The 22,494-nt window shown below is 46.0% G+C and overlaps 1 protein-coding gene across 8 annotated transcripts in view; it reads right to left on the reverse strand.

Moving 5' to 3' along the window:
- The window catches only part of ASAP1 (ArfGAP with SH3 domain, ankyrin repeat and PH domain 1), a 246,538-nt gene that overhangs the window by 165,791 nt on the left and 58,253 nt on the right, over positions 1-22,494 (reverse strand). For 4 of the 8 annotated variants that reach the window (XM_053243643.1, XM_053243642.1, XM_053243637.1 and 1 more), the window contains exon 3: positions 754-883. In XM_053243643.1, coding sequence (XP_053099618.1) covers positions 754-883 — 130 coding nt within the window. Of the gene's footprint in view, positions 1-753; positions 884-1,892; positions 2,039-2,093; positions 2,492-2,529; positions 2,552-22,494 lie in introns of those variants that run through there. The other 4 variants (XM_053243641.1, XM_053243639.1, XM_053243638.1 and 1 more) reach the window with 4 other exon arrangements.

The raw sequence follows: 22,494 nt of genomic DNA on the forward strand, positions 1-22,494 counted from the left end.
CTTCATTTAAGGCACTATCGAGGCACAAATATGCACAACACAATATTGAAAAATCTCATTCTTCATTTTCTCATAACCTTGCTATAATTCTTTCTGTAAACCTGCTTTCCATTCACAATAAACTCAAAGCCCATCTCACTTTCTATAGTAATAGTCCATTCCACACTGTACATCTCGGAGAGGCAAGAACTTTACATTGTACATTCCTGGATTTAGGCTGAAAATGATATGCAATTGCTAACATTCAAAAGGAAGGTAAGGAGAAGCTAGGCTAACCAGATCAGTGCTACATCAAACAGCCAGTGTTGCTGCATCATTTAGCATCAGTTTATCTAGTTTCTTTCAACATTCTCCAACTGTTCTTCTGCCCCTTAACCATGATCTTGCATTTGAAAGGTCTCCTCTACACCTTGTCCTCACCAACCAATTTTCTATTGCTTCATCACGCTTCATTCATGTTATATATAACAATTTGCTCTGTATATAATCATATTCCACTGTTGTTGCCACCATCATCATCATGAAAGCAATGTAGATAATAAAACAGAAAAGGGAATATCCAGTCTCATTTAACACTCAAACCCTTATCGTTCACAACACACACACAAACACAAAGTAAGCACTGTGTATAGTTACAACTCAAGATCATGCACACTATACTTATGAAGAAAGCGGGGCAGAATGCATGCCAGCAGGTTCATGCATCCGTGCACACACACGCAGATAAAATAGATATGACAAGTGTTTGTTTACCTCTTCTAGCAGTGTAACAGTATTCCTGCAGTTCTGTAGCCGGGTAGTAAAGCTGGATGTAGTTGGGGAATTGTAATCCTCTGTGGTCTCAGCAATAAACTCCGACACAGTGATCTGGTCCGGCATGATCCTGCCCAGCAAAGACAGAAGATCACAGTGAAGAAAGAAGAGGAAAGGAGAGACAGAGCATCAACTACAAGGCAAGGCAACCCATAAGCTTTAGGGGAGAGAAGTCTCAGTTTATATATATATATTTTTCCTTTCTGCACCCAGCTTGTCTCCTGACCACAAAGGCACCCTGTTGGGAGTAGAGGAGAACGGAGATGCCCTTCAGATCACAGTCTGCTTCGTCTGAGGATGGGAGGAGGCAGATGTCTTCACTGGGCTGGCTCAGCTCCCACCACCGCTAGGCTTCCTGCTAGGCTTCTTTCAAGGGGGAAATATGCAAGGGGTGGACGTCCCTCCACCTCAGTGCCTTACTGATCAAGATCATTTCTCATGGGAGGTGTCCTCCCCCCAAAGCAAAACCTCTTGCATGGACCCAGTCCTTGCCCCTTTTAGTTTTCCTTCCTAAATTAAAGAGGACATTCTATTCCTCCACGCCTGCCAATTCTAGACTTCATTCCACGTCCCCCTTAAGGAAATAGGGTCTCTCTAACTCGAAGATCATCTTGGATGCTACATTCCTTGGGGGGGGCAGGCGGGGGGGTGTTCTGCAGTTTAACACCATCACGACCCACGACATTAAGAGGTGGGCTCACAATCAAACTGATGGGGCAATGTTCACTTCCTTGGCTCATTCTCCCCACTCCTCAAAAATAAGAGGGTGTGTCTCAAGTACCTCAGAGCCTTCCTCTTAGGAAGTGCAGCATCCCTCTCCCTACCCCACCCCCTTTTAATGGGAAAGCGGATTTCTAATTAGGCATTACTTTCTCCCCCTCATTAGGAAGTGGGGGGACAGCTGAATCTCTCAGCCGCCGGGGGGGGGGTGTTCCCTGCCCTCCCAAAACACCCCAGCAAAAACTAAGGAGAAGCACCCACCCCCGCCACCTCTTGAAATCCTTTCCCTCCCCACCCCAAGGAGAGAGAGATGGAGGTCCCTCCTCCCCAGCCCTCCTTTCCTTTCTGCCTCCCCTAACCTGAAGTAACTGGAGGGAGAAGAGAAGAAAGCTCCCTCCCGCTACAAAACTTGGAGGAGGGCGCGCGGGGGGGTGGTTGGAGGAGGCTGTGTGAAGGAGGTCTCCTTGGCTCATCCCACCCCCCACTCCACCCCCGCCAAGAAGGACGGAGGGAGTCCTGCCGCCCCCCTTTCTCCTCCTCCTCCTCACGGGACTACTAACTTGCTCAGGCGGTCCCCCCTCGGCTGCGCCCCCAAGCCGGAGTTGGGGGGAGAGAGAGAGGGGCGGAGGAGGAGAAAGAGAAAGGCAGAGAGGGAGAGAGAGAGGCGGCGGCGGCAGCGGCGATAATTCCAGGTCCCGAGGAAGCGAGAGTCCCTTCGCCTCTCTTGCCTGGCTGGCTGGCTGGTTGGCCGGCCGCGCACTCGCGGTATTCAGCTCCCGCGGCGCGCTCCCGCGCAGGCTCCTGCAGCCGCCTCCGCCTCCTCCTTTCGGCTCCTCCAAGAGCGGGTTGGCGGACGCGCTCATGGGAAGGGAGGGAGAAAGGACGGAGCCCTCGTGCCCGTTCGACGACGACGACGACGACGCTCGCTCACTCGCGCGCCCGCGCTCTTAAACTGACAGTTCACACAGGGATGTGTGTATGTGTGCGCGCGCTCACCACACGGACCCCTCCCCTGGTGTTGGTGGTGGAGGAGGTGGAGAGGCTTGCGCTCACTGTCACGTGAGGAAAACAAGGAAGTCGGCCTGCGCACGCGCTTTCAACGGAGGCTGGCTCGCGCGCTCTCTCTCGCTCTCTCTCCCCCTCCTCCGTCCTTCCCGCCTATACCCGCCGTGAGCGCACTCCGCATGGGGTGAGCGCGTGCGCGGCCGTAGTTGCCGCGGGGTAGCGCATGTCTCTCGCTATGCGCCCACCCGCCCCGCCACCAGCTCTGGCTGGCAGAAGGGAAGCGAAGGCTCCGCCGCTTTCTCGCTCTCTCTTTCCTCACCCCCCCCCCCATATGCGATTTTGTGCCCTTCTGGCGGAGAGGGAAGGAGAGAAGCGGTGGGTGGGTGGGATGTATGTGTATACCCCGTCCCTAAATGGTACGGCCTGATGCGACTTCTTTTTAACCAAGAAAAGTGAAGTTTTTCTGTTGAAAAGACAAGCCACCAGAGGAAGAAGAAAAAGCACATGTCCCTCAAAAAAGTTACTTCCCAAGAAAAGAGAAAAGAAAAGAAGCTCCTCTTTGATTCTGAAATGATAGAAGGCCTAAGGATAGACATAAAACAGTGAAGGGAGGAGAACTGTCAAAAAATAAATAGTCAGTATGGCTTCTGCTCCAACAAAAATACTCAGTTTTAAAAATGAGTATCTTAAAAGCAGCAGATAGAAACAAAAACAATTCAATAAATAAGATGTTACTCAACCATTAATGTAGCCACCTAATGGCGCAGCAGGGAAATGGCTTGACTAGCAAGCCAGAGGTTGCTGATCTGAATCCCTGCTGGTGTGTTTCCCAGACTATGAGAAACACCTATATCGGGCAGAAGCGATATAGGAAGGTGCTGAAAGGCATCATCTCCTGCACGGGAGGAGGCAATGGTAGACCCCTCCTGTGTTCTGCCAAAGACAACCATAGGGCTCTGTGCTCACCAGGAGTTGACACTGACTTGACAGCACACTTCGCTTTACTTTAAACCATTAATAAGTTGTAGATAAACTATGTGTGAAACATCTCTCTCTCTGGCCTTTCTGCCCCCACAAGGCAGAAAGGCATTCAAGGCAGCTCACGTTGTTATTATTAAGAATATATACTGCTTTTCACCAAACAAGTTCTCAAAGAAAAAAGATGGCTCGTGACCCGTACACCCGAAGAGCTCACAGAAGAAATGCAGGAAGCAACAGCCCCTAGAATGGTGCTGTGCTGGCCTGAATAGGGACCGTTTCTCTCCCTCTGCTAGGTATAAGAGAGTAGTAAAGTAAAATGTGCCATAGAGACCGACTTCTGGCAACCACAGAGCCCTGTGGTTGTCTTTGGAAGAATACAGGAGGGGTTTATCATTGCCTCCTCCCACAGAGTATGAGATGATGGCTTTCAGCGTCTTCCTATATCTCTGCTGCCTGATATAGGTGTTTCCCATAGTCCGTTTCCATGGTCTGGGAAACATACCAGCAGGGATTTGAACCAGTAACCTCTGGATTTCTAGTCAAGTCATTTCCCCGCTGTGCCATTATGTGGCTACATCCACTTTAAAATGGTGCCTCTTTGCCCAGATTGCAAGGGTCTCTGGGCAACAGTATTATCAACAACAACAACAATATCAAAACAGCCAGAGACACAGATCAGGGAAGAAAAATTAGAGGAAAATGAACACACTCAGCAGGTCCAAGCTCATCAGAATGCAGAAGTCTTCAGCATGTCAGAAGACTGCCATGCCAATAGGCAGGGGTCTAAGCAACCTTCTTGGGGCAAGACAGGGCAACAGAGAAAGACCCTGTCTGCCATCCATGCCAAAGAAGTCTCAAAAATGGGCAAGACATGTAACAGGGCCTCTCCCGATAAGCTCAGAAGTGGGATATTTGCTTCATATGATAGGAGGAGGTCCTCCATGAAAATTAAAAGCTTGCCTGAAACAAAAAAGACCTTTAGACCACGCAGATCGGTGTCTTATGAATGTCTACAGGTCACTTACAGATTATAAATTACAGGTGAGCAACCTGTTTATCTGTAGCGTGATCCATAGGACATTCATAAGCCTAAGACTCAAGCTATGCCTGCTAAGGACATGCTGTTGGTCTCTGGGGAGACCAGCCACGTGCAGGGGACATGTGTTTCAGATACATCTGCTCAGGCAATTCAAGAGGAGGAGAGACTCTCCTCTGGGGAAATTATATGTCTTTCTCTGATTTGGATGGTGAATCTGCAGCAACTAATCACCCTTTTCCAGATGAAAACCCATCTCCAGATGAAAATGTACTCTCTAGACCTTCCTTTCCCCGCACAGAGGTGTTGAAGGTTTATCATGTGTAGGTGTCTGAGATGGCTGAAGTTTTGGGCCTGGAGTTTAAAAAGCAGACCAGAAATTAAATACCATTTCTATATTTATGTATTTACCTATTTATGTATTTATTATTTATTTATAATATTTATACCTCTTTCCTCCAATACGCTACTGCTCACAACATTAATAAAACAGATACAATGTAGAATAAAAGACTAATACATTAAACAAGTTCAGTTAAACAACTTAAAAGCCCAGGTTAAAACAACAATTACATTCTTTAAAGTTTCAAATTAAAAGTTATTTAAAAAGCAAAAAAACAGAGAAATATAACAACTAAAGAACCTACCAGTTATAAGCAATAGATAAAACATTTAAAAGCCTCATTAAAAATATGTGTTTTTAATTGTTTTTATTAAACACTGAGGGATGGAGCATGGTAAAGCTCTTCGGGCGGGGGGGGCATTCCAAAGCCAAAGGGCCACAACCGAAAAGGCCCTGTCTCTAGACCCCGCCAACTGGATCTCTGTTAGTGGCTGGGCCATGAGCAGTGCTTGAGATATTGTGTGCTACAACAGAAAAGTCCCTCTGATGCACTCCCATCAACTGTAACTCAGAAGACAAAGCAATGCAAAGAAAGATTTATCACTCTATACATACACACTTACTAGATGCGTCACAGAGAGTTTTGTGGACTAGATCCTTTCCTCAGATAATTCTACATGTTTCCTGGTGGCAAACCCCAGGTCCACTTCCTGAGTGTATACTGGGACAAGGATGCTTCATACATGCATGTTTGTTACTTGAGCAGTTGTCACACCTAACAAACAGCAAGCAGAAAGCGAACGGAATCACAGCCATTATCCCTTGTTCATCCCGCTAGCCATGAGTGTTCAGCAAAACTGCTGAAAAAGCTCTGTATGCATGGTTGAGAATCCTAGAAATGACTAGGGGGCTATTCACACATGCGTGCAAAACCGGGCTAAGGGAGCCCAGCCCAGTTTCGCGTGTGTGTGTGTGAATCGCCGGGATCGGGCTGATCCCAGTGGCAAACCCGCCTATGCAGCCTCCCTTTAAAACAAGATTAAGGGGGAAAGCGCTTCCTTAACTTTGTTTTACCAATTGTCAGTAAGCCATTGCTGCAAGCAGACTTGGGGAGGGGAGGGGGATTCCCATAATGCACTGTGCACTTGCACAGTGCATTATTGTAGCTCCAGCGGGCGGGATGACGCATCCCGACACCCTGTCCCTCAGAGCAACTGGCAGCAGCCGGTGATCATCTGGACAGTTGATCTGCCTGCCCAAAGGCAAGGACCTGCTCATTGGTGGGGGAGGTACTCATCATGAGCAAGGGTTCAGTGTGTGAATGGACTGTCAGCAGCCCGCTATCAAGTGTACAGGAATTAAGTGTAAATAAGTAAAAATCAAGAAATCATATAGGGATGTGTCCTGTATGATACAGGTTACTCACTTATATTTTTACGTCTACAGCTTAGATAAACACCACATGAACATGATGTGTGAGGAATGCAACAGAAATATAAACTAAATAATGCTCAGAATATGGTGCAGAAACAGGTGTAATATTTCTGCTGTTCATTTTCCCCAGTTCATTGTTGTATCTTCCCCCTCAAAAGCCTTCATGATCACTTCCATTCTGGTACAGACGCTAAAGTACACAAATATATGTATATGTAAGTATGTATGCATGTGTGTGTGTATAAAATTACAAGTGTATGTTAACTGTATATTACTTAACATACACCAGTGATACTGGCGGATATGGTATTGCATTTTCCTATTGACAAAATGTTACATTTTGAAGCTTTGGGAAAATACAACACCCTTCTTTGAAGATGTCTTGATTCCACACAAGTTAAAAAGCCGCCACCTTTCCTCCACGGTTTCTTCTGCCAGTGCATTAGATAGGAATTGGATGGCCTTGCACTACCTGTTCTGGATCAGGGATAACACTATTACAGTGCTAAATAAAATGTGATGTTCTGTTTTGTTTTCCTCTGTGTTCATGAAAAGGCCTAAACACATTGTGGAAATAAATATAATGAGATTGGTTTAATTTGGCTGGGGAAAGAGGTGTTAGATACGCTTCCATTAGTGCCCAGGAACGGTTAAGGAGGTTGATGCTTTGCTGTTTGTTGTAAACAATTAGATACTGTGTTTTGCTGCCAGAAAAGAAAGTATCAAGCTTGGAAGATGGCAGGGAAAATACTTGTATTCATAGTGAAAATATATATACACATTCAGGGTCAGATCTCAGAGATATTAACCACTGGCAAATGCAAGGCAAATTATTTCTGGAGGATGAGGGGAGATACTTCCTTTCCTTTATCAAGCTAGGTTTGAACAGAAACACAGCCTGACCCACCGCTTGCTTTACAGATTGCTTCAATCCCTTATTGTGGTGGGTGGGTGGGGCTGAAGGTACTCAACCCAATCCTCAGCGTCACTAAGCTGAACTATAGGATTTAAGGCATCTGTGTAAAAGTCAAGCTGAGATAAGCTTTGGCTGCAGTAACTCTTTACTGTGGGGAAGTGCTGATTTGCAAGTCCTTGAAAGTGCATCTGTCCTGCATTATCTTCACAGCAAACATCTAGGAGTACAAAAAGGTGCAATTTGCTATTTCACCAGTCTGGAAAGAGGTAAGCCAACCTGACCGTGCTTGATCAGGTTTCAAGTTGTAGATGTGTGCCTCTAGCATCACAGCTGTCACCAGGGAGGGGGAAAGGGAGCCAGTTGGGCCCTATCCCACAAACACACACATTAGCACTTCTGCATACAGTAAAATCCAATGGATTGCAATGAAGTTAAGGCTGACATACTATCCTTTTTGAGGTTCTACCCTTAAGATTATTTCCTAATCTGTTTGATGAGCCAATCCTAAAATGTGCTATCCTAGCAAGTAAATATTTAGGGCTGGAGCAGAGTCATTGTTTTGTCAGCACAGTGTCACAGAACATGACATTTCACTGGTGTTGCAAACAGCACAGATGTCTAGCAGATGTCGCAACAGACAAGGCATTGCACAACGAACCCCACCAAAATGAAGCCAGGCTGCATCACAGCAACACTTGGTGGATTATGTCCCAATATAATTCTGCAATATCAGCTACATGCTTTAAATATTAAGACCTCGCACTGTAGAGCATATTAGGGGCTCCCTCTACTCCTCTTCTCTTTTCATCTCCTGCGAGCAATCCTGCAAACCTGCTTTTTGCAATTGTGAGTAGCCGCGGAGTGCCTTCGCGCCGTGCCTACTCATGAGTAGACCCCCGGCCGGGAGGCTTAAAAGCAGCCTTCCGGCTCAGGGGTCTCCCCAGTATGCCCTGAGCACTCATGCAGGGCATATTGGGGCTTGTGAGGGGCCACGTGGCCCCCGCTTCCCCCACCCCCCGCCGGCTCTGTCTCGGAGCGGGCCATCATGTGGGCAGCCGATCCAGCCGCCCAGGGCTCCCTGCCCGCTCAGAGCCCTAAACCGGGTCTCACTGATTGTGAGACCCGGTCCAATGTGTGTGTGTGTGTGTGTGTGTGTATACACACACACACACACACACACATATCCTGTTGTTCTATGTAATTCAAGGTGTAATTACAAAAAATGTTGTAAGTCTTTCTGAGCCTATAGGATAGAGTGGGATATCAATCAAACAATAAATAAGATTCCCAGGCAAACTTCGAGCTAACACTAACTTAGTGTTAAATAAACTAGCTTAGATTTGCTTAACTTCAGCATGACTACAGCATCACGTGTCCTGGGACCAGTTTTATTGGGAGGGGATTTTGGAGTGAACTGCCCCCCCCAAGCAGCAATGGCTTCAGTGGGACGAAGCTGCTTCTTCTGGCCTTTTGGGTGCAACTCTGTGTTTCTTTTAACATTCAGTTTTGCCCTAAAAGCCTGAGCTGTGAGTTGGGAAGTCCCTGACTCAAGTCTCACACAACTCCCTTGGGCAGGGGAGGCAGGAGTGTTGGAGATGGAGTTCCAGTGCATCGACCTTTTGCACCAACTATCCTAATGACCACTAGGGGCACTGGGAGTAGAGATCGTGAGTAAGGGTCTCCCTAACTGTTCTACCTGTCTCTACTCTATGACCCCTGATCTGACTCTTCCGCACTTCCTGTGCTGAGTCACAATCCTTCCTTTCCTCCTAGAGAGAAGATGGAACGATCTCTCTCCCTCCTTACCTATTCATTATGTAGTCCTTTAGATTAGGTTTAGGTCTTTCCTATCCAAGTGTACTTAACCAATAAATACTTCGTATTTAGTTCTACAAAGATCTCCATGTGCTTTCTCTAAATAGCTGCAACAACTAAACCATCCTCTGCTACCTACTCTGTGTAACTGGAGTGTGTGCTCATTCCTTAGTGCTCTGCTGTTTTACCTACTGGAGGTAAAAATTAACAACCCCCAACAAGGAGGAGCTAGAGTTCTGGATGATTGGCAATAGATCCACAAGGTTTTATGATCCCAAAGGTTTAATAATAGCAACAACTCTGCTGAAGTCTTTTTTGACTGCTGAAAAAAGGGTTTTGGGGGAAATCACAAGCAGATTTTTGTGGGAAAGGATTGTGAGCTGAGTTCTGGTAAAGGTAATGTGTGCCGTCAAGTTGCTTTTGACTCCTGGCACAGACTCCTGGCACAGAGCCCCGTGGTTTTCTTTGGTAGAATACAGGTGGCACAGTGGAGAAACGTTTGACTAACAAGCAGAAGGTTGCCAGTTTGAATCCCCGCTGGTAAGTTTCCCAGACGATGGGAAACACCTATAACGGGCAGCAGTGATATAGGAAAATGCTGAAAGGCATCCTCTCATACTGCACAGGAGGAGGCAGTGGTAAACCCCTCCTGTTTAAACAAATTGAAAACAAATCTCTGGGTTGAGCCTGTGCTTAGAGATACGCTGTTCCCTAATTCTAAGAGTATGTCATCCCGAGTACCCATCCCAAGCCTCTGTTTTGCATCTGGCTCCAACTGATGGACCTTAGTGTTCTATCAAAAAACCAAGTGTTATTATTTATGATTTATATAGGAACATAGGAAGCTGCCATATACTGAGTCAGACCATTGGTCTATCTAGCTCAGTATTGTCTTCACAGACTGGCAGCAGCTTCTCCAAGGTTGCAGGCAGGAATCTCTCTCAGCCCTATCTTGGAGAAGCCAGGGAGGGATCTTGGAACCTTCTGCTCTTCCCAGAGCGGCTCCATCCCCTGAGGGGAAGATCTCATAGTGTTCACACTTCTAGTCTCCCTTTCATATGTAACCAGGGCAGACCCTGCTTCGCTAAGGGGACAAGTCATGCTTGCTACCACAAGACCAGCTCTCCTCTCCTATTTTACACCTGAAACTTGAAGCCTAAAATCTGCTCATGTCTGCACTAGAGGGTCTTGAGGAAGCCGCTGTTTCTCAACCTTAGCCCGCTCTACCTCCCTCATCATTAGTATAGGATGATAATACCCAGGGGTGAAGCTATAATTGAGTGAATGGGTTAAAAGAACCTCAGGGGCTCCTGAGGGCCCTCCAGCGCCACTCCTCCATATTTTCTTCATTATCTCCCTCACTTAGAGGAGCCACCGGAGAGAGGGGCGAACACAGGCCCCCTCTCCCCTGGCTACACCCCTGATAATACTGACTTTGTTAGGTGATTGGAAAGATTGTGGAGATAATGTATGTGGTGTGCTCTGAATTTTCTTAAGCATGTTTATACAATGCACTGTATTTAGCCAAACAAAAAGTACTTTAGTTTAGAAAAAAAGGGACCTGGGGTTTATAACATTATGTGTGGTGTCCAGTGACAGAGAGGTTTTCTCCTTTTCTGACATTATTAGCAATTGGGGTAACCCAATGAAATTTTGGCAGTTGCTTCAGGGCAGAGACAACATCAATACTTCTTCATACAATGCATCGTTAACTTATGGCATTGACTGCCACAAGATGCAGTTATAGCTACTAGCTTAGATGGCTTTAAAAGGGAATTTTACAAATTCATGAAGGAGAACTCCATCACTGGCTATTACTAATTATGGCTGCTGCTGCTACTACTACAACAACAAATATTTATATACCACTTTTCAACAAAAGTTTCCAAAGCAATTTACATTAAAAATAGTAATTAATAAATAAATAAGATGGCTCCCTTTCTCCAAAGTGTTCACAATCTAAGAAGAAACATAAGATAGACCCCAGCAACAGCCACTGGAGGGATGCTGTGCTGGGGGTGGATAGGGCCAGTTGCTCTCCCCCTGCTAAATAAAGAGAATCACCCTTTTAAAAAATGCCTCTTTGCCCAGGTATCAGGGAATGGCCCAGTTAGCAGGGGACTATGACTATGTGGAGCCATCATAATCAGAGGCAATCAGTACATTGCCTCAGTTATTAGTATATAGTAGTATATATTAATATACTAGTATATTGCCTCAGCTATAACTAGCTGAGCCGGCACAAAGCATCTGTGCACTCTTTGGGGGTGGCGGTTCCCCCCTTCCCCCTTCTGCCCCACTCTCTCCTGCCCTCCCTCCCATCTTTTGCCCCAGTCAAACAATCAATTTTCAATCAATTTTATTACAGTCATAGGCCATACAAAAGACATTAAAAAGCATTAAAACAAAACGGTATGCATAGTAAACAGAATAAAACAGAATAAAACAGTAGGCTCCTATGAATTTGACCTTAAACAAGATCTTAATCTAATAGCAACATAGAAGAATTTCACCACCACTTTATTGACCTCATTATTTTGGTCCTCAAGGCAGAAGTTCAAGTAAAAGGGATCGGCTCTTCCTGGAAATTGCTCTAGCAAAGGGGATATAAGTTCTTTCCTGGTATCACAGTAAAGAGAGCAATATAACAACACATGTGAAACCGTTTCAGGGAGGCCTGCACCACAAGGGCATAAGCCAGAGTCTAGCAATCCCTTATCAAATCTTTTTTCCAAAAGGGCTGAGGGCAGCACATTCATATGGGCCCTAGTAAATGCTATCTTAAACTTTATAAAAAGTGTAGGGATTCTGGCCCAGTCTCTCCTGCCCTCCCTCCCACCTTCTGCCCCAGTCTTCTCACGTTTCCGTCCCTGGCCGCCTCCTCCTCCTCACCGCAGCCGTCTCTCCTGCCCTCCCCACACCTTCTGCTCTCAGTGGTGCAGCTCTACCACTGCCCACCACCTCCTCTTCCTGGCAGCCCAGCCGCCTCCTAACCTGGTGGCCGGGCCGGGCCACTGCCTCCTCCGCCGCCACCTCCTCCTCCCTGGGGCTGGGCCACTGCCGCCACCTCCATTACCGTGGCCAGGTAATGCCGGGAACTCTCACAGCGTGTTGCAAGGGTTCCACCGCAAAATAAGCCTGGGCACACATGCTGGCTAAGAGAAATAATGACATAGATAGAATTTTATGGATAGATACCAGTTCCAGGGGGTTGGGGGTCAGCAAGGGAAGGCTAGTGGCTTCATGGCCTGCTTCCTGGAAGCTCCAGTTGCACCTGAGCACAGGAGTAGAACCAATGGGCTGAAATTACAACAAGGAAGTAGGCTAGACATTAGGAAGGGTTTCCTAAAGGTGATTGCTGTTTGACAGTGGTACAGTCTGTCTGCCCCTCTTTCAAATAAAGGCTGCTGCCGCAGTTTCCCGTACTGAGCAGAGGGCCTGAATAGAAGACCTCCAGTCCTCCTTCGAGCTCTAAAATTCAGTCACTCTGTGATGGTTGGCCACTGTGAGAAACAGAATGCTGGTCTAGGTGGGCCTTTGCTGTGATCCAGCAGCGTCCTCCTTATATTCTTACGACCGATAAGCCCTATACAGTTGCTAACAGCAGGTTTGAAATTACAGAGCCACATCATTTTTGTACTTTCCATCGTGAAACAGAAAGCGACACATGCATTTTTAACCCATGCTGAGATAAAACGACAGTGATTTCCACAACAACGATCACCACAGCTTCCTCCGAGGGTGAGAGATATCAGTACGATAATGCCTGATAAATAGGATACAGCAAAACCATTAGCAGCATTACACATTCTAAAATGTATGGTTTAGATCTGATTCATAAGCCTGGTATGAGTGAATTAAATTTTTCTCTTTTCTGTTCTGCTCTTTTTTTCTTTCCTTTTCTATTTTGCATTGCATGACCTTCCTGTGTGAAACAACAAAAGTTTCAGGCTGAGGTGGTAAAGTGTATTCTACTGCCTCAGAATCCTGTCACTTCATTCCCACCACATTTGCTGCATGTGTAGATTCAGCTTAGTTTGAGCTGCTTTTTGTTCTTTGAGGTCCATGTTTAAGTTTGATTAAAGGAGCAAGGGTTTTAGTATAGGAATTTTAATGCTAATTCTTAGCATCTTGCACGGAAGTTGTTTTTGTTGGTATTATTATTATTATTTTACACAGTCAGACAGGTGTTATTGACTGGTTGGTTTTATCCAGACATCGAGTCCTTCCCAAGGACCTGGGATGGCTGAATTTTATTGTCAGTGGTTATAGATATCGTCGCAGAATATAGGCTGTTCCCAGTAAAGCTGCTTTTTGTAATTGGCTGGTGGTGATTTGGCCCCTATGGTGGCCCCTATGGTGTTGAGGTGCTCTTCATGGTCTTTTGGAACTGCGCCCAGGGCGCCAATGACCACTGGGATTATTTTGGTCTTTTTCTGCCACAGCCTTTCCATTTCAATTTGTAGATCTTTGTATTTGGTGATTGTCTCTATTTCTTTTTCTTCTATTCTGCTATCCCCTGGTATTGCTATGTCGATTATTTTGACTTGTTTTTCTTTCTTCTCGACTACAGTTATATCTGGTGTATTGTGTGGCAGATGTTTGTCTGTTTGTATTCGGAAGTCCCATAATATTTTTACATCTTCATTTTCTTCAGCTTTTTCAATTTTATGGTCCCACCAATTTTTGGCTACAGGTAGCTTGGTTTTTTTGCAGATGTTCCAGTGTATCATCCCTGCTACTTTGTCATGCCTTTGTTTGTAGTCAGTCTGTGCGATCTTTTGACGACAGCTGATGATGATGATGATGATGATGATTATTATTATGCTTTTCAACAAAAAGGGCTAGCAAAGAAGTTTACCTTTAGAAAGGAATAAGAAAGATTTCAACATGAAAAGGGCCCATTTTCAAGTAAGTAAAACCACCTAATGGCGCAGCGGGGAAGTAACTTGCCTACGGAGCAAGAGGTTGCCGGTTCGAATCCCTGCTGGTATGTTTCCCAGACTATGAGAAACTCCTATATTGGGCAGCAGCAATATAGGAAGATGCTGAAAGGCATCATCTCATACTGCACAGGAGGAAGCAATGTTAAACCCCTCCTGTATTCTACCAAAGACAACCATAGGGCTCTGTGGTTGACAGGAGATGACACCGATTCAACCTCACAACTTTACCTTTAAGGTTCCGATGGTGATTGTATTATATATTTCATTTCTATATTGTATTTTCCCGAAGAATGAGGTGGGCTAGAAGAGCATCAACGCACATATAACGCGCTCGCACATGTTTGCATATACATGCTGTGCTGACTGGTAACGGCAGGTGAGGCATCGTGGCTCATCCCACTGGCACGGCTGGGACCAGGTGTCATGATCCCTGATCCAGGACCCCCACCCTCCTGAGTGGAGAGGCATACAGTTCAGAGGAGGAGACAGGATGTGAAGAACCTGTGGAACCTGTGAGATGTTGCTGAACTACAGCTCCCATCATTCCCAGCCACCAAGAATTGTAGCTGGGTGTGATGGGATTTGTAGTTCAGCAATATCCGGAGTCACATCATTGAGAACCCTTGGTGCAGACCCTGGCTTAGCCCAGACAGGAAACCGGATCTCCTCTAACTGAGCAAAGAGGCACCTTTTAAAAGTGGTGCTTCTTTATATTGAGCAGGGGGAGAGCAACTGGCCCTATCCATCCCCAGCACAGCATCACTCCAGTGGCTGTGGTGGTGTCTAGCTTATGATTCTTTTTAGATTGTGAGCCCTCTGGAGACAGGGAGCCATTTGGTTGGTTGGTTGGTTGATTGATATCTATATAAACCACTTTGGGAACTTTTGTGGGAAAGTGGTATACACATATTTGTCGTCGTATATGGCTCCTCCTCTCCCAGGATCCTCTGTAGTCCTATTCACACAATGTGCTCAACACCCCTACAATGAGTGTATAGCATATGCAGGCACAAACTCAGGCACAAACCTTATTCATATATTATATTGATATTATTCATAATTGTTTATATATTATGTTGAACACAAGTACAGGAGTCCATTTTCTATCTTCACCATGCACCCCAATTCACTTTTTAAATGAACACAGGTACACTCATCCAGATAAAAACATGTATGAGTGTACAGACATCTGTGTACCTATACAACAAAATGTCGGAATAGGGCTTCTGTTCACAGCCATTCCCCTGGTTGCAACGGAGGAAGACATCGCCAAAGCCACCCCTTGGCTCAGGTGGGACCAGCTGCTGCTATTTGGCTCCTTCCAGAGCTGGCCCTACCATGAAGCAGGCTAAAGCAGGCCACTTCAGATGGCAAACTGGGGCCAAGGGAGGAAGGCCTTAGTGTGGGGCCTGCAGAGGAAGGAAGGCAAAATAACAATACACTGCTTTGGGCTTCTGGTTGACTTCTCATCCTTTCCGCCTTTCATATTATGTCCACTAGATTATAAACCTGTGGGCAGGACCTTTGAATCTATGTACAGAACCTGGAAAATGTTAGGCACTTTAACATAACAAATACCAATTGCATTTCTTTAATCTGATGCCTTTTGACGTAAGTTTAAGTTGTTTAATGTTCAAAACATTGACTCTGGTGGTGTAGGACTTTGATGCAAGACTGGAAGTCTACAGAGTCTGGTAGGGTGACGATGTCAAAATACAACCAACTTCTAGAGGGTTGTACCCGCAATGCCTTTTTGTGTGTGTGGGCGGGGGGGGATTACATCCTGTCCATTTCCTCAAATCTCTCTGAGATGCTCTTAAATAGGACAGTGTGCATTGCAGAGGCCACAGTTCTGCTTTTCCTGAGTTTGAGTTTGTGGAATTGCAGGAATGCCCTCCAGGTCTGAGCACTGATATGTATCTTAGTTAAAAGCTAGGAGTGCACCTAGACATCAGCTCTTGAACCAGGGCAACACTCAGAGATTGGTGTTCAGAATGGGAATAATGAACACAGCAGACTGCAGATTCTTCATCAGCAGAGTAGAGTGGGAAACATATTTACAGAATCTGTTCCTCAATTGTGTAGGACAAATCTACATAATTTGTGGCCCACCAAGCTGAGCACAGCATAACAGGCACTTCCCAACCCCATTTTCACAAACATTAAAACAGGCGGTTACTAAGTCCTTGGTGAGTTGCCTTACATGGCTGCGTGGCTCCATACACCATGGCTGGTCACAAGGTGACCCAGTGCAGGGGATAAAAACATTTAGTGGAAACAGACAAGACAAGTAGGAGGGGAGTGGAGAGATATCTGTTTATGAGTCTCTGCTTGAAATGTCCCTTTGACCCTATTGTGTTGGGTAATTCTATTCTGCAAGTGGATGACAGAGGAATTAGTGGCAGTGGTAATATTCATTAATGTCAGTCTTGGACTGATGGGAAGAGATGTAATTCATTTGTTCATTTGGGCCCAGCTGGGATAATCCATTTCATTTCATGCAGGTCAAGCAATCAATAGCCCAGAACCAGGTCATTCCCATGTTGCCATTAGTAGATAACACCTGTTTTGCATAATTGGAGACTTCTTCCATCCATATGCTTCAACTCTGCTTAAATCAGGGGTTCTCAGAAGTCATTACACCAAACCTTTGAAAATTGAAGGGGAGAAATCTAGCTTGGTCTTATGAATTCCTGAAAAAGTCTGCTGTTGCACCGTTAGTGGTCTTTGTGAGTTGTTGTTTCCATATTTGTGGTATAGTATCAGTAATGCCACAAGGTTCTGTCCTAGGCCCTATGCTGTTCAAGGTTTTCATAAACAACTTGGAGGAGCAAATAGAGGGGATGCTTTTCAGATTTACAGATGACACAAAGCTACAGGCAATAGCTGATACCTTAGAACAGGGATTCTCAACATTGAGTCCCCTGATGTTATTGGACTTCAACTCCCATAATCCCCAAACAAAGGTCACTGGGGCTAGGTATTATGGGAGTTGAAGTCCAATAACATCTGGGGACCCAACATTGAGAATCCCTGCCTTAGAAGACTGGATCAAAATTCAATTTGATCTGGACAGACTCAAATATTAGGCCAAAACCAACAAAATGAAATTCAGAAAATACAAATATATAGTCCTGCATCTGGGCAAGAAAGAATGATAATAACAAATCAAATGCATAAGTACAGAATGGAGGAGGCCTGGCTTGGCAGCAGCACATGTGAAAGTGACTTAGGTGTCTTAGTGAAGAACCATCTGCTGTCTGTCAGGGATGCTTGCTGTAGCAGTTCCATGAACTGGGCAGGGGTTTGTACTAGAAGACCTTCTAAAATTCTGTGATTCTATGACCTGCAAGCTTCCTGAGCTGAAATCAGATGAGATCTCCTCCTCAGAGATCGTCTGTGGGTCCCAGTATGGACTAGGCTGACGGCAAGATAAGTCGCTCTAAGAAAATCCTGAGACCATATCCCAAGATGATACCCTACCCGGGGAACTTGGGAGAACTAATGTGTCCCAACTGGGCTCAGTTTAACCAACTAAGCATTATGCCCTAATTATATTGCTCTTTATATTCCTTTCCCTAGGGAAGGATTCCTGAAGGTAATCTTTGACCACATTTTACTCTTAAATGATGCCAAGAAAATGATTGATTTATAACCTGGCCAGGATAAATAACACATAAATTTGCTATACTGGTCCAAGGAGCAGAAAGAATTGGGTATAAACTTGCCTCACAACATGTGGTATATATTTTGGTGGGGATCATCTAACTTAAGCTCCAATACTGTACTCCTTTTGATATTGTACCAAATCATCTGGTACCAAGTTGTACCAGATATTGTACCCAATCATCATTTGCATAGAAAATGATGTTTCCTTCCCAGGTTTGTGATGACCAACAGTTTTTATCAAAAGAAGCTTTCTTTCGTTTGGGTGGGTGGAAATTAAATTTTGCCTAGGAAATTATAATTCTGCATTATGGTTATATTTGGGTAGATCTACTTGTTTAAAATAATTCATTCATTCATTCCGTTATTGTCCCACATTTCTTCCATCATGAAACTCAAAGCAGAGGTTCCCAGGTCAGCACCAGGCATTTCCAGACTTAGACCTGCTTAGCTTCGTGACTGTATCATGCCCTCAGGCCATGTCCTGAAACTGATTTATGTATGTTATTTTAAGTCATGGAGACAGCCAAAGGCTCTTCAAGATACTGGATCTTTCTGAAAACCCAGCTCACCTCATTCTGCTGGTGTTTCTTACTTTATTACATCTACTAAATCTGCAGGAACCTTCCCTCCTTGAAAAACTATGCTTTATATTGTGTGCCAGCCTGCCCAATGGAATCAGCCTTGTACAACAGTACAGAGCTATTGTAAATTAATACAGCATTGCAGCATTTTTCAAACCCACAATTTGCTTGAAGGCAAAAGTCAATCCAAAGCCATTAAAGCCAAAATCAAATATTGACATCAGTGTTGGTTTCCTTCTAAGGGAGTGTACCATAACAAAATGTGCTCACCTAGTACAGACTTTGCAATTTGAGTTTTCTAGGAAAGTGTTTTCCTTGGAACGTGATCTATGGAAGATTTTCAAAGGAGTATAGGAATCTTCTCTTTATGTCACATGATTCATCTTGATTTGGTAACAAAATTGCTGTTAAAGCAAGCAGCATGTGTGAAGGGGGAATCCATTTATTTATTCACTAGTAGGTGAGGCCCGTAATTGACCAGCTAAAGTCATTTTGCATAGATTACACTGCTAGGTTCAACAAATGCAGTCCAAGAGGACCTCTAATATTGCAGGGGTAGTGTTCATGGAAACCATTATACTGGAGTGCTTGACCTAACCCCTAAAATGGGGTTAGGTTCTTTAGCCAAACAATCCACTCCTGCAGCAAGGGTGGATGGAGCAGCCTACGTGGGAAGAGTGGCTATTTAAACTTTAAACCTCCCTGTGCACCAGCTGCTCCATCCACTTTCACCTCTTGTGCTGCTTCTTTAAACCTCCCTGCCCATGCCAACTGAGAAGCAGAAAGAGAGGCTATTTAAACTTTACACCTCCCAACAAGAAATGTGGCAGGCATGGAGCGGGTGCATTCCTGGACGGGTCTGGGCCACCCTCTCTATGATTTTGATTCCAGAAAAACCACAAAACCCCAGTTATGGTGGTGTCTGTGTTTGGATGTAATGCTGCCACCTTCAAACCTGGGGCAGCGAAACTCACTACAAACCAAAGGTTCCAATTGGAGTTTGGCAAGGGAAACCGCAGGTCGCTTTTGCCACGCAACGCTGGTTTTACGCATTCGGACATACACAGATTCCAACCTGTGCCCCATTCAACTCTGGTTTGGCGTTCCGTGCAAATGGGGCCATTGACAGAATAAACAAGCAGCCAATGCAAGGGTGATTCAGAACTTTGGGACTACGATTGAAAAGACCCCTTCTAATCTGGTACCCGGTTAAAACAACATTCATTTGGGATATGGCCTCCTCATCTCACCTCAAATTTCAGGGAGGCGCATATGAAAGGGGATGCTTTTCTGAAAGGAGGCATCTGCAGGACGTTTTCCAGGGTGGAGACAAAGACTGCAATCCTATACCCACTTACCTAAGGGTAAGCCCCATTTAATTGAGTGGGACTGGCTCAGTCTAGGGTGGGGGTAATTGCCCTGCCACCCCTCCAGATGCTCATGCAAGGAGCCCTTCTTTCTGTGTGCATGTCACATGTGCAGTGAGTGTCTGTGTCCATAAAGACAAATGGCAACTCTGTGGGGAATCCCTAACAGTGGGGACTTAGGTAGCTCAGTGTCAGGTTTGGTGGGCAGGTCTTGCCCTCACTGTAACTGTTCCTAAATGCAGCATACTACTCCTCACCCCCTCCCCGCCCATACAAGCAAATGACAAGCATTCATTTGTGTGTGGGGTGTGTGTGTGTGGAAATAATTTTTCCTGGGGCCATCATTGAGGTAGGCAACACTGTCTCTAGAGCACAGAACTGGTTTAGTCTCCTTTCAGCTATGTCCCAGATTAAGCCAGATAGCTTGATGGAAGCCACTGATGGTTATGCCTGCTGCCATTAGCAATGCCCCATCATCTGCATAGGCACACCATGAGGCTATTCCCACGATCAGCCGAAATCGGGCTAGGGGTGCCTAGCCCGATTTTGGCTGATTGTGGGAGCCACCGGGCTCGCAGACGAGCCCGGTTGCCTCCCAGCGATTAACCCACCAAACAACCCCTCCCCTTAAACCGGGTTTGCGGGGCAAGCACGCTGCAAACCCGGTTTTTAAAATCGTGAGTAGCCACAGCGCGGCTCCACGCTATGGCTACTCATGAGTAGACCCCCAGAGGGGAGGTGAAAAGCTGCCTCCCAGCTCCGAGGGTCTTTCCAGTATGCCCTGCGTGCTCACGCAGGGCATACTGGGGCTTCTGGTGGCTGTGCAACCCCCGATTCTCCCAGCCCCGGCCAGCTCCATCACAGACCCGGCAGTCGTGTGGGCAACCGATCCAGCCAATCCGACCACCCAGGGCTGCCAATCCGGCTGCCCAGGGCTGCCCCCCTGCTCGTGTGTGGGGAGAGCGGGCTAAGCCCGCTCTCCCCGCTCACCTTCCCCAGGCAGGTCTCTTGGATTGTGAGACCCGCCTCCATGGCTTCTGTTTCTTGGCCCCACTTGGCTTCTGTTTCTTGGAATGTGACAATAGCTTATGATATAATCTTGGTAACTGGCTCAACACCTGCTTTTCTTAACATGGGCTTGTAGGAAAGAGTACCCAGTAGTGCGCCATGCTGAATAAATGAGCCGCAGAGACATTTCTCTTCTTCTTCTTTTGCAGCGTGTGCCTATTTTAGAGACACCCACCAGCTGATCTGATATTTAAAGCAACCAGCGGCTCTGATCTGAAGGGGACAAGGAGGTGGTGTGGGAGGTGGAACAAGGGGGGTTTGGTGCTTTCAATTAGATGAGGAAATGCAGGGAAGCTAAATCGGAAACTTCATTGTCACAATTGTAAACTAGTTCCATACATAAAAAGACCCATTCAGTGTTCCCAACCCTCCTAATATTCATATCAGGGTGGAGGACTGGAAAAGGGGACTATTGTTTCCCTAGGCTAGATGACATTTTGGTAATGCTAAGATTTTAACACCATGCATGCCAAACTAGAAAAGAAGTCTTCTTACTAAGCAGCAGCTCAAAGAGGCTCAAGGGGCGTATGAACGGACGCTGAAGAGTTGGGAGGAGGGTCAGATGGGTGGACAAGGCCAAAGGCCAGAGGGACAAAGACAAACAGAGCCAGTGGGGGAAACCTATGCAAGAAAGGAACAGTGGAAAGAGTGTTGGATGAGTGGGGGAACCATAGGCATCCATAGGACTTGCTTTTGCTGGTGGGGGGGGGGGGCAAAGCCAGCAATCCAATTCCCCCAGCCCTGGGAGTGTGCCCCATTGAATCCAGGGAACTGGCTCAATGGTGGGGGAGGTGCTCCCCCCCAGTTGCCCATATGGGAGACCTGGATTCAAATTCCCACTAAGGCATGAAGCTCATTAGGTAACTTAGGGCCAGTCTGCAGGGAGGTTGTGGAGAAAAAGTAGGAACACTCAGAGCTTTTGAAAGGACAGGCAAGATACAGCAGTGCAGAGGAAGCAAATGAAAAGGGGGATTTAGGAGACTGAGCATGTGAGAAGATTCTGTATACCAGAGGTAAGCATTGGTACTGCTAGCTCCAGGGTTTACCTGATATAGTTCTCCAGGCATTTGGGTTTGCGTCTCCCTCCCTTCCCTTCCAGTCAGTACTGCATATCTGATTGGCTGGCTGAGTGAGGGAACAGTCACACCATTTCAAATCTCTCTCTCTCTCTCTCTCTCTCTCTCTTCTCAGGACTGCTTTTGCTTTCTCTCCTATTCATTTATCCCCAGTCTATTCCCCCACAGAGCTCTCCTGTCCTGCAGCAAAATTATCTGAAATTTCAGGGGGACTGATATTAAAATCCCTTATTCTATTGGCATAAATCTTTGTACAAACTGCTATTTTGTAACTGGTACTTCCTTGGGGAGCAATCTTGCTCCCCAAACCTCTGTTTTTTGTGAGTAGCTTCCAACACTCGTGCAACAAAAAGTAGCTCCCAGAAGACTAATGTCTGCCCACTCCTACTGTATAAACATTACAGCACCTCTCTGCAAAGTGGCAGATATAATTAAAACTGGCAATGGGGCCAACACACACACTCCCCCCCCTCCCCGCAACACCGACACCGACCCACCCCCACCCCCTCTATCAGGCTTGGAAACCTGTTCTTCTCAAATTCAGAAACAGCTCAGTTCATTCTGAGCTCAGTTCTGAGCCTACTGGTCCCTGTCACACCCCTAATGATGTCCTCTGGAGTGTAAGGGGTGTGATCCCTATCCCCCCAAACCACCTCTCACCCACCTGCCCCCCCCAACTCCCTGCCTTCCCAACTAGATGTCAGTAGAGCTCAGAAAACTACAC

The sequence above is a fragment of the Hemicordylus capensis genome, chromosome 4 (genome assembly GCF_027244095.1).
Source record: "Hemicordylus capensis ecotype Gifberg chromosome 4, rHemCap1.1.pri, whole genome shotgun sequence".
Lineage (NCBI taxonomy): Eukaryota > Metazoa > Chordata > Lepidosauria > Squamata > Cordylidae > Hemicordylus > Hemicordylus capensis.